General features: G+C 33.6%; 1 protein-coding gene across 1 annotated transcript in view; it reads right to left on the reverse strand.

Annotated features, from left to right (window-relative positions):
* The window catches only part of Rfx6 (regulatory factor X6), a 51,030-nt gene extending 39,007 nt beyond the window's left edge, over positions 1 to 12,023 (reverse strand). The window contains exons 1-4 of the mRNA XM_076859800.2: positions 11,801 to 12,023; positions 11,359 to 11,515; positions 7,617 to 7,740; positions 6,020 to 6,081 (exon numbers count right to left, since the gene is read on the reverse strand). Coding sequence (XP_076715915.2) covers positions 6,020 to 6,081; positions 7,617 to 7,740; positions 11,359 to 11,515; positions 11,801 to 12,023 — 566 coding nt within the window. The remainder of the gene's footprint in view (positions 1 to 6,019; positions 6,082 to 7,616; positions 7,741 to 11,358; positions 11,516 to 11,800) is intronic.
* Positions 12,024 to 13,034: the final 1,011 nt, after the last annotated feature.

A 13,034-nucleotide genomic window follows, 5' to 3' on the forward strand; every position in this document is an offset into this window, starting at 1 on the left:
CTCCTGATCAATTTAAGTCTGTAACTATATTTCTTCTTTTCCATTTCAGCCCTTTCACAGAATTCCTGAAACATATGTTCCCACTGAGCTAGTAGCCCTGATGTTAGTTTACACTACACAAATGATAACTGATAAGGAAATGATGGGATTAAGCTGTTCAGGGACTTGCAATAACTTGTTATGATAAGAGCAGCTGCCATATCAGTTTTATTAACCCACTAAATCACTACTAATAAATAAGATAATAGCTTCTGTCCATCATGTCTAAAAACCAAGATTTGGTTGAATAATGTCTGTAATAAATTAAAATGTAACCTCAAATCAAACAGTCTACCATGTGCATGAAATCTATTTGTGGGCTCAGTTATGTTCTCCCTTGCTTTGTTAATCTATTCTGTGTGGGGGAGTGGGAATACAGGCTCTTTTTTGCTCACCATTGTACCTATAGTGCCTAGATAGCATTCCTTCTCAGTTAATGCTTTTTAAATAATTAATATTAATAATGAGAATTCTTTGACAGCTGGTATCCTACCTTCCAATTCTTTGCATCCCCAAAACTCTGTAAAACTATGCTTTGTACATCAATAAAAATATGAATGGGCTAAATATTCAAGAATTGCTCTTCATTAATATTCTATTGTACCCATCAAATTTTTTAAATTATTATTTATTTAAAATCTAACTTTAAAAATATTACAGAGACTAAAATCAGGTGTATACTTTTGGCATTGGTGGAAATCAAAAGGAAGAAAAGAAAAAACAAGAAAGTGAAGTTAGTATTGAATGTATAATCTGCCATTGGGTTGCTGGTTTTCTTGGCAGGGAAGGCAGGCTATGAGTTTAAAAAAAGGATGGAGAGTTAAGTGGTTAGTGCCACATATGAATTGACTGGTTTGTCCCAAAACCACACTTGTGCAGTGGTCTGGAGTGAGGCTTTCTGACACCATGTGTTAATCTTTATATGTTTTTGTTTTTTAATATTTTTTTTTAGTTGTAGATGGACACAATATTTTTATTTATTTATTTTTATGTGGTGCCGAGGATTGAACCCAGCACCTCACATGTGCAAGGCAAGCACTCTACCACTAAGTTACAACCCCAGAAGTGGTTTCGTATGTGGAACATCAGACTTACCAGTAGAAACAGAACTATTTCATTTTTATTTATGTATATTTTGATAGTATATAATATTTGGACCTATATAGTGATTATGTCCATTGTTTTTTAATTTATTTTAATAGATCTACTTCTTCTAAATATTTTATTTTTTCCTTTCAATGAACAAAATTTTGGCTCATATTATTTAGTTAAACTTTTTTCTCTTTTACTTTTTAATGAAGGGAAGAAATAGCAGAACCTGTGCCAAGTTGAGAGTTGGGAGAATGGGTCACTGTAAGAGCCAGTTATTTCAGAATTTAGAAAGACAGGACTACAAAGTAGACACAGAATGAACTCTACTAACCATCTCTTAGTCACATAGATCAGTGTTTTCCAAACTTTGGATTTCATTCTTGGACCAGAGCAGAGGAAAAATCTTGAGAGTGCCTTTGGTCCATGAACCCAAGTATATCTAAGGTCTGATTCAAAAACTATGATGTTGCCTTGTGCCCACAATACAGAAAAGTCTTTTAAATCAATCATAATCTAAGATAAATTTTGTCTGATAGTCCCAAATGAAATGATTGGACATACTCAAGATATTTTATGAAAACTTAGCAAAAATTAAAATCTTATTTTGTAAGTAATCTTTATCAGAAGTTATATAAATTAATATATTTTAATATTCAATCCAACAAAGTTGACGTAAATAAATAATAAAGTAGGATATATCAATTTAAAAATGTTATATAATAATAATTTATAATTAAAATAAATCATTATACATTTAATAACAGTATGTTTAGGGTACTATACTAAACACTACAATAAAAGCAAAATGTTTTATGAAATTTGGAGAAATTATGATTTCCTGATTCTTCAAGGTATATATACTTCAATTACATTTCATTCAATTGTTCACAGTTCTATAGACATAAAAATGTTTTTCATAAATGTAAATTTATAAAATATTAAACAGTCTAGAAATGATGATACATGTGAAGATAACATACTAGAAGAAAAATATTTAGGACAAAAATTAAAAGGTACAGTGAAATTTCATAGGTGCTACAAATTTACTTTTATATAAAACATAAATACCTCCAAATAAAATTTATGACTGAGGTTTAATAAAGTGCTATTATCTTTTTGAGGAAGAATCCAATATATTAATAAATTTTAAGAACTGTTCATTTAAAAAAATAAAACATACTTCAAAAAAATCAAAATTTCAATTAACAATAATTGTTTTGTTGAAACAACTGATATGAAAAAAAGGTAGGTTTTTTACTTTTAATAGTTGACAAAGCATAAAATTTAAAGTCTGAAAAACATTAGTATAAATGCCAACATTGTTATTGGGTCGTATCATTATGGCCTTGGGCAGGTCAATAATCTTTCCTCATTTGTAAAATAAACCAATTCCTATATTGTATCATTACTGGAAAGAGAAATGAGTACATGTGTATATTTGTGTATTATTCAATAAATAATAACTTTATATTGTCAATTTATGAATGCACCCAGTTACTAATGTCTATTTTTAAGGATACTGAAGTTAAAAGCATTTTATTCCTCCATTTATTCCTATACTTTTCTCACTTAATTCTCACAACAATTGTTTTGAGATATTCTATACTCACTTCATTGATCTGTTTTCACATAGCCACAGCTGGAACTATGGGATTTACAGTTAGATTTGTCCAACTTCAAACCAATGTTCCTAAGTATTAGTCTATTCTATCTTTATATATATATTCCAAATGGATTGGAACTAAATAGACCTTGAATGTCAAGCAAAGAAAAATTTGTCCTTAATAGAAATTAAGAAAGCAGAATATTCTGAGTATGGAAGATTTTATATATATATATATATATATATATATATATATATATATATATATATTGTTTTTACTTATAGTTGGACATAATGCCTTTATTTTATTATTTTATTTTATTTTTTTTTATATGTGCTGAGGATCAAACCCAGGGCCATGCACAGGCTAGGCAAGTGCTCTACTGCAGAGCCACAACCCCAGGCCCTATGCTACCTTTTGATGTACTGGTTTTCAAAATAAAAATCGAAGGACATTTCTTGAAATAAAAAAACAAAAAGAGAAATTACGTGGTTAAGAATAATTACATCAACACTTTTACCATTTTCAAGACACACAAGTTACATCTTGTTATTTCTTCCAATACACTTAGTTTATAAAAGAAAAATTTTCCTTTTCCTCATGATATTAAAAATACCAAAAAAATGTAATAGTCATGCCATAAAAAGCAAATGGCATATCAGTAAGGCAGAAAAAAAATTCAAATTGTTAATGCTTTGCCCTTGGGCACATCTATGACTCTAAGATATCAAATAAATTGCCAGAAGTCACCAAATGTTGCTATATCAACCTAAGTACTAGAGCCTGACCATGTCACAATGGACAGGGTTAATGATTCATCCCTAATCTTAAAGGCTCCTTCCAGGATTAATTTACTTTGGGTGCAGCCAGCCTGCCCACCCCTTGCAGATCCTGTCCAGAGGATTTCTCTGCATTGCTTTGCCTCTTTTCACATATCTTTCTAGTTTAAACACTATCTGATCTCTACTTACACAATTTGGAAGGAATCAAATTCAGTAAAAAATCAGGCTAAATGGAGTCAACTGTGAAATAACTCTGACTAGGTTAGAAGGAGAGGACCAATTTTATCTTTTTAATCTGTGATTTTATTTCTCCTGCCCAGGCCACAATGTTGTTAACATTAGTTGAAATAACTTAAATTACCATTAATTGATAATCTATCATTATCAGGCGACAGAAAGAATATAAACCTGAATGAGACAAAGTCCCAGTCCTTGAAATACTTAATATCTGCTCAGAGGTTGAGATAAGTTAATGTCGCATTAAAATAGATACCAAAAACAAAAACAAAAGCAAAAAATCTGTAATGAGGATGCAAAGAGCCTACAATAAATCAATAGATTAAGAAAACATTCGAAAAAGAGAGTTCATGAGGCATTCATTTAAATGGGTAAGATTTCAACATACACATAGGAGAATGGGCTTTCTGAGTGAGGGAACAAAAGAAGGACAGTTGGAGTGAAGCAAAGTGTAGTGGGGTGGGTGGGTAAGAATCAAGTGAGAACAGAGGCCACATGCTGAAAACTGAGAAGTAAACAATAAAACAGGAAAATGGGTTGGAACTAAATAGACCTTGAATGTCAAGCGAAGAAAAATTTGTCCTTAATAGAAATAAAGAAAGCAGAATATTCTGAGTATGGGAGATATAATTGAATCTGAACTTTAGAAAGTCAGTTTGGAGAAATTCTATTGAATGAACTAGAAAGACAGAGTCATAGTCAGGTTATAAAAGTGGGACTGAGGAGAGACAAATTTAAGAGATTTTGAAAAGTAGGACTTATTTCTTGGCAAATAATTAGAGCCAGGCACCCACTAAACACTTGTGCTTACTGAGCTCTTGAAACACAGCCAGGTTTGAACTGAGATGTACTAGTAGTGTAAAATATATACCAGATTTCAAAAACTTAGCATGAAACAAATGTAAAATATCTCCTTAGTTATGATTACATGGTAAAATTATAACATTGTGGATATGTAGGTTAAATAAAACTTCATTGAAATTAATTTCATCTGTTCCTTTTTACTTTCTTTAATGTGGCTACTAGCAACATTTCAATTAGATATATGAAGTCTCATTATACTTCTGTGGCTCAGCACCAGACTAGACTCACATAACTAGACGTTGTAACAGGAGACAGTGGACAAGCGAAAAGTGATAGAAGGGGAATTGGGTAGTGCCCTGACAGAGAGGACAGAGGGAAAGTTTCTGTATTTACTTATTTTAAGAGGGCATTAGCCATATATGATTACACGACCTGTGTAAGCCTACATCATGTACAACCAGATGAATGAGAAGTTATACTGCATTTATATATGATGTGTGAAAATGTATTCTACTGTCATGTATAACTAATTAAAACAAATGAAAAAAAGTCATGTAAATTTTTTTTAAAAAGAAGGCATTAACAACAAGGACAAAGACTAGGCAAGAGTCAAGGTTAAGATGATTAGGAGTGAAAATGAGCCATTGGATTTTAGTTCTGGTAAAATGGACTAGGACAGAGGAATATGACCTGTAGTAAGACAAGTGAGGTGATATTCTTTCAAGAAATAATAAAGAAAAAAAATAATAGAGAAATGGCAAAGGGTACAGAAGTTCTGAGATGATTTTTTTTTCCAGTGTAAAAAGATCTCTATATGCTTACATTTACAAGAAAGGATAAAATGGAAAACACAGTGAACAGAGGGAATAACCAAAGAACAAGAACCTGCAACTAGGATTTTACAGTAAAAGCCACAAAAGAAATAAAAAGCTAAAGATACAAAGAGGAAGAATAGGTGACACTTTATGTTTGTATTTACATTAAGAGATGACCAAAGAGGCCATTTGTACATGTCATTTGTCTTGAAGGAGAAAGGAGATATTAAGAAATTTTGGTCTGGAAAGAAAGCTGGAGGAAGAGCATTACCTACACTCAGGGATATTCTTTCTACTGATAGCTCTTCACCCCCTGGTTTTGACCTTGTATCTTTGGGAGCCTGTGGATTCCGTTTAGTCACTATATTGAGTCATACATAACTTTTTTGTGATACTGGTTCTTTCAGTAAAGGCATCAATATTATGAAAATGATTCATTTAACTTTTTTTAGAAGAATTAATAATATATTATGATTTTTATTATAATATTATTTCTAAATGTTATAAATCTACTTTTTTGTGTTAGAGTTGGTAAAAGTCTGCTTCATTAAAAAGTAAATACCTGGTTCTACCACTGGTAAAGACAATATTTATTTTACATTTTCATGTAAAAGGGAAGAATCTATAGTTCACCTATGTATCTTACTTTGAATGGCCTCTTGTTCCAAGCCGCCGTGTGGTTAGGAGGGGAAATTTCTGGCGAATTGTCTAAAAGGGTAGAAAAGTACTTTAGTTTTTAAAAAGTTTGGGGTTTCTAATGCAAGCCACTCATAACCAATTAATTCAAGGAAGTAAATGCTGAACCCCAAGGGAGCTACAAGTTAATATATACTCTTGAAAAAGTAATATACATATTAATATACATCAATACATCAGAACAGGAAGATTTTTTTTAATTATTCTATTGCCCTTGTGTCAATTGCCAACGCAGATCCTCCCAGTACCTAGTTTTGCTTGAACTTACTACCAAAGTAATTATTACTTTCTTTGTGCACAGAGCAGGATGGTTTGGGTTTCTTTATAATAATTCCATCATCTAGGGAATTACCCACAATTAAATATCCATCCCAACACTGAAGAGACACCTGGATCTTATGAAGTTCAGAGGGCTCCATGCCAAACTTTGTTATGTGTTAATTTCTTTGTTATGTATTAATTATGTATTCAGTTTTTATCAGATGCTCAGGGTGTGCCATGACCCTAGGTTAAGAAGTATTGCTATAAGGCAGAATTACAAAATGATAATGCTAACATGGATACTGGAAATGTTCTTCCCAGTAACCTCCCCATTTTATAGGCTGAGTGAACTACATTTGCAAGATTAAGGGCTTTGCAGAAAGTTTCACAAATTAGTCACCCTATTGGCCAGAACCTAGGCCACTGGATTAACATGTGCCATATCATACTTCTTCCATAAACAGATGGATTTTTTAAAAAATAATAATAATTTATTTATTTATTTTTAAACTGAGGAGCTAGACCAGAGCATTCATTACTTTCTGGACAATGAGTCCCTCTACAGGTTAGAATTTGGATTTCACTTTGTATTAGATATATAAGATCTGAAACCCAAAGCTCTTACAGTTTTTCTGTGGTAGCTTAGTTCTCAGGAAACAGATCAAGATAAGGATCTCAAAGAACAATTCTTTCCCAAAAGACTGTTTCCTGGTTCTCAAAATGATATCAACACATGTAAGTATAGTAATGTCAGTTTCATAGGTTCCTATTGAAACCATACAGAGTAGGCAAAAAGGAATGCTTTTAAATCAGAGAAATTTAACCAATCCCATCACAAAATCTTCACGTACTGGGTATACACATACTTCAAGTGAAATCAAGAGTTAGAAAAACTATTTAGGTTTTGGAATAAAATTCTATTAAAAACTCATACTTAAACAACCTAAATAATAAAGACAACTGCTAATTGCATCAACATTTCCATTTAATTTTGCTTCAGCCATACCACACTCTTTGATGCATACTTCCTGAAGGAAAATGCTACTGTTAAATGGAGCTTACTTGAAGTTTACATTAGATCTTTTGACAGCCAGGGTTCTAATACTCAAAATCAAGGTATTACTATATAGCAGTTCCAAACACAGTCCTTAAGAGATTTGACTTATGGTTGTAAAGTGAATGTCTTAACATTTTCTAAAGGAACTTCCTCAGATAAATTTGTTCCCATATTGTCTATCAAACACAACGTTAGTTGTAAGGTAGTATAATCAACATATGCTATTTACCTTTCCAAAGGTGGCAGCGCAAGCTGGCTCTAATTTCTCTTTCCTGCAGAAATCTAAATAGTGTGCATATAGGATGCACCGAGGTAAGCAAACTCCTTCACACACAATGTAATTCTCTTCAAGCCTAAGGAAAAAGTAAAAGAATTAGGTCTCCCTTTCTTTCTTTCTTTTTTTCTTAGCTTTTCTTTATTACTCCTTTTCTTTTTCCTTTCTCAATGACTTAATGCTTATTTTGAAAACAGACCATACAAATGAGTTAATGAGTAGATTTCCTTTATTTTAGATATTATTAAAAATCAGATCAGGGTGAATATAATTAACAATAATGCACTATCTATCTCAGAATTGTTGTAAGAGAGGAATTTGAATACACTCATCAAAAAAAATGATAAAATATTAAGGTGATGAATATGTTAATTATCCTGAGTTATCACTACCATATGTACACACAAATCAAATCATCACATTATACCTCATAAATATGTACAATTATTATGTATAAACAAAAATTTTAATAGAGATTACCCTGCATGAGCCTGACCAATATAATAAGCTCTAAAAAGAAGGCCTAGAGGTCAGAGACAGAAGACATAAAAATTCCAAAGTAGTAGCAAACTCCTGAAGATCTTGAAGAAGCATATTGCTTTATTTTGAAGAGGGCCACTTCTCAGAGAATGATAGTAGTTAAAGTGCTATTCTTTAAAAAAAAAAAACTGAGTTACTGATATTTTTAGAATTTTCATTTAAAGTTATAGATTATCTTGGTAGTATTAGAACTGGAAATCAGTGAAAAACTTGACTAACTTCAATTTTTACTATTAATTAGATATTTGATTTTATGTGTGCAAATTAATTTTGGTTAATAACACTTTAAAGAATAACTAACAATGATAGGAGCTGAGGACTTCAGTTCAATAGGAGCAAGGAATAAATGCTCTGAAAAAACAGTGAGATTTGAAGAAAACCCAGAGCCTCAAATGAGATTTCAGCAAGTGACTTCTTCATTTTAGCCTGGTGAGACAACAAACTGAGTAGCAAGATAACCCATCCTAGACTTCTAATCCACAGAAACTGTGAGATAATAAATTTGTGTGGCTTTAAGGTCAAAAAAAAAAAAATCAGATCACAAAGATTAATATTAGAAGAGCAAGAACCCCAGTGAACATCTGCTAGTGCAATTAAAATATCACGGCTAATGTATAATCACTCCTACCTAGTCCACATTGCAAATATTAGGTCTTACTTCTACACAAATCCACTCTCTGTTCATCATGATTTACTCTTTGATATACAAATACCAGTGGCGAAATTGAAGATGACAGGTTTTTAAAAGAACATTCTCAACATGAAAGGGCTGCCAGACTTCAGGTTGGCAAATGCTTCTACTCCCTTCCTTTCATTCACAAACTACTTCTGAATCCTGAACAGCCAGGGAAAGATTAGTGATGCAGTTGCTTGTGAAATTCATATCGGTAAATTCAATTCCCTTAAGTCAGAAATAATACTGATCTATTCCATCCTTATACTTTTTAAATGTAACTAATACTATGATTATCTAAAACTCCAAGTGTATTTGAAATATAACATAACTCTCAGTGGATATCTCTAAACATAACAAAACATAACATACATTACTTAAAATCTTATTTTTTATATATATAAATTATATATAATTTATATATAAATTATATATAATTTACTTGTAATTCCCTTTGACTTGCAATTAACTGCATATTTAAATAAATGCAATATGAATATATTGTGTTATGACTACCTGAACAGCAATCTAGAAATTAGAACTTCTAGATTCTATTCCAAGTTTTTCTAAAACTTCAATAGGTGATTTGGGGTTAAATTTACTATGCCAAATTTATGTATAGCAAAAGCACAATTATTTATAATACAATAACAATGAAATATTGAGTATGCATTGAGATTAATATTGGGGATGAAATCCTTCAAGTTTTCTGATTTAACATATTTAAAATATTTAAATAATTCTAACTTAAACATTTTACAAAAAGTTCAAGGAGGTATTCCCTGAGCAGATAAAGTATCAGAAATCAATTTTTCTGTGAAGAATAAAAGAAGGAGAAGAAGGAGGAGGAGGAGGAGGATCAAAAGCTCCAAAACTAAAATGAAGTGTTTCAAAACAAATTAATTTGCACACATAAAATCAAATATGTAATTGACAGTGAAAATTGAAGTTAGTCAGGTTTTTTCACTGATTTTCAGTTCTAATACTACCAAGATAATCTATAACCTTAAATGAAAATTCTAAAAATATCAGTAACTCAGGTTTTTTTTAAAGAATAACACGTTTTAGAATAGTTGAAAATTCAAATAAAAGGACAGTGCTTTAGTTTTGAAAATATGCATATTGTTATGAGAACTATTTAGCTACTTGAAATTATATCTAATAACATATATATTATGACCACTTTCCATCTATTTTGATATTGTTGTAAGCAATATTTTGTCTTCAAAATACAGAGTAATCCTAGACATTAGTACGATAGTAATTTTTGGGTAAGTTTAAATATGTTTTTTTAATCACTCAATATGAACTGAAAAAATGAGAGTAATCATCAAAACACCTCCATAATATATCTGAAATCAAAACACTTTTGCCCCAATCATCCCAAATAACTGAAATAACTGTGAAAATAACTGTGTCTAATATATTCTAGATAATTATCTCAATTGTTTGCAGCTCTAGTATATTCTTAACTAGAAACCATGATATCAATTCCAGTAGTTAAAATATAACTTTAGAGGAATATTTGGTCTATATTTCAAATGTTTAATAGGGTACAAACAAATAATCACAGAAATTACAAATTGTAATTTAACATTCAAATAAATAAAAATACAAATTGCTAGTATTTTTAGATTCTATTTTTTTCTGTTGTGTATTTCTAAGGCTTAGATTTTATATATATATATATATATATATATATATATATACACACACATATGTATGTATATATATACATACATATACAGAGAGAGGGGGGGTTATATAACTAATCAGTAAAAAAGTAATATCTATACTTTTTTTGCTTGGAATTTGGGAGATAATTTATACCTCTATTTTTTATACTATGCAAATAAGTACAATATTTATTTTTACTTTAGAGCTCTTCTTTTTAGGAAAACATTCTCTATATGTAGAAAGCCTACTGATAAACTCCTGGTTTTAAAAGATTTTGCACAAAATCCAACTTGTGATTTTTCACTATAATAAATCACATATGACAGGTACTATAAAAATAGTTGAACATTCGTTTAAGTTAATAGTAATATCTTACCTGATTTTTCAGTCTTCTACTTCAAACACTTTTGTTTATCTTAGGGCCAATACTATGGACTTGGGCAACATTAAAATCCTTCTATGTTTTAAGCTGTATTTTAAGGATCATGTTTTATAAATTAAAAAAGAAAAACTGCCAAATAACAAATATATGAGGACTGAATAGATTGCATTTAAGTACATAAGTCATAAAAACCTTCATGATTGCTTACATTTGAAGAAATGTACCATTTTAGTCCATAATGTGGAGCAGCTGATGTTTCACCTGTGCCAGAATTTATCTCCATGTTAAATGGTCAGTGAAAAAAAAAAAAAACTGATAAATTCCTATTCCGTCTTTTAAATTTGCCTTCTCAAAGTTTCAGAGAGAAACAAATTGTGAAAACAACTTCAACAGGTGCATAAGTACACTCCTTGGGCCAGTCTTACCACTGCAGCGTGAGCTGAGTCTGCTTCTTTTTATCCTTCATAATCTGCGTGATGGTTTTCTTCTGAGAGATGTGTTGATCAGTTGCTTTTGTTTTGCTGTCGTGGTTATCTGCATCCTCTTCTTCGGAAGAAAAGTTACCGTTGCTTAAATGCATTTCTGATTGCAAGTTTAAAGAATGATAAAGGAGAGGAAAGGGATATACAATCAATTAAATTGCCTCTCAACGTTTGCCTCGAATGGGGTGCCTATAGGAAGGACAGAGGAGTTATGCAAAAATCCCTTAGAATTAACAATCTCTAGTGGACATTTTCCCTGGGGAAATATGATTTGGACAGAACATTATACGTGCATGTATTTTGAGGCGTGTGTACGTTTGTTATTGGATGTCCTTAGATTGCGTCCTCATGCCTATCTCAGTGCGGGAGAAGACCGAGCACTCACCTGATTTAATTCCCCCCAGCAGCTCCGAGTCTTCCCCTTTCTCCAGGCTGCCCAGCTCGCCCCGGGGCTGCGCTTCAGCCACCAGGTAGGCTCTTTCCTCGGGGTAGACGAGCAAGTCCTTGTCCAGGAGCTGCACACAACACTCCTCCTGGATCTCGGGGGAGAGTTGGGGCGAAGGTTGAGCTTGCAAGAAGGCGTCCTCCAGCTCCCGGACCTTTGCCATGCTCCTGGCCGCGACACCTGGGCACCCTCAGCTCGGCCAGCTCCCCAGCTGAGCCCCAAGCCCGGGGCGGGGCGGGGCGGGGCTGGGGACCCGGGCCACCCGGGCGGGGGAGGAGGCCGCAAGCTCCCCGGTCCCTGCACGTCGGAGCGGGGACCCCGCGGTGCACTGGTACAGTTCAGACAGCCCCTGGGCGGAGGCGGGTCGAGGCGGGTCGAGGCGGCACTGGCTTCCTCCACCTGCCTGCTGTCCCGGCAGATGCTTCCCTAAGAACTCACTTCCTCACCTGAGCCCGTCACGCCCTGAACTAGGGAGTCCCATTCCCCGCCCTACTTCCCCCTTCTCCTTCCCTTTCCCTCATTTTGTGCTGACGCTGGGACACACTTCACAACCCAAACTTTCAGAAAGAGCCCAGAAAGTTTCACTCCTCTCAGTGGGAAGAGGAGCTTCAACAGTCCCCACCCTTACTTTCAGGAGACAAATCTGGCACCCTGCTTGGCACCCTGCCAAGCAGCCTTCACTGTGCATCTTTGCGCAGTTTGGATCCGGTGTATTTGTTCCCGGAGTAATCTTAAGGGTCTGTGAGGACTTCAGTGGTTTGAGGGCACAGCCCATGGCATCACAGCCCATCTGCCCGCGGATGCACAGGAGCTCTGACTTCTGGGCCTCATAGCCTTCTGAGGTGTGGCCCTGAGCTTGGAGGAAAAGTACATCTGTTCCCACTTACAGTATTATGTAATTTAAACTCGTCCCTGACTATTTCTCATTCTCAGGCTTAGGGGTAGTGCAACCGACATTTGTTTAAGTGAAAAATGAAATCGCAATAATTTTCTACTTCAAAGTGACAAGAATTAGGTGTGGTGGATTAAAAACTTGTGTTCCATTTAAGCACAAGCACTCCACTGGGTGGAGACTTGAGGTCCTGTTGCCAGATTACACCCCAATCTCCCCTTCCTTCCATCCTCTGTTCTTTTGACAAATACACCCTGTCCCTAGTGATCTCTAGGAAAAGTA

Source organism: Callospermophilus lateralis, chromosome 6 (genome assembly GCF_048772815.1).
Source record: "Callospermophilus lateralis isolate mCalLat2 chromosome 6, mCalLat2.hap1, whole genome shotgun sequence".
In the NCBI taxonomy this organism is placed as follows: domain Eukaryota; kingdom Metazoa; phylum Chordata; class Mammalia; order Rodentia; family Sciuridae; genus Callospermophilus; species Callospermophilus lateralis.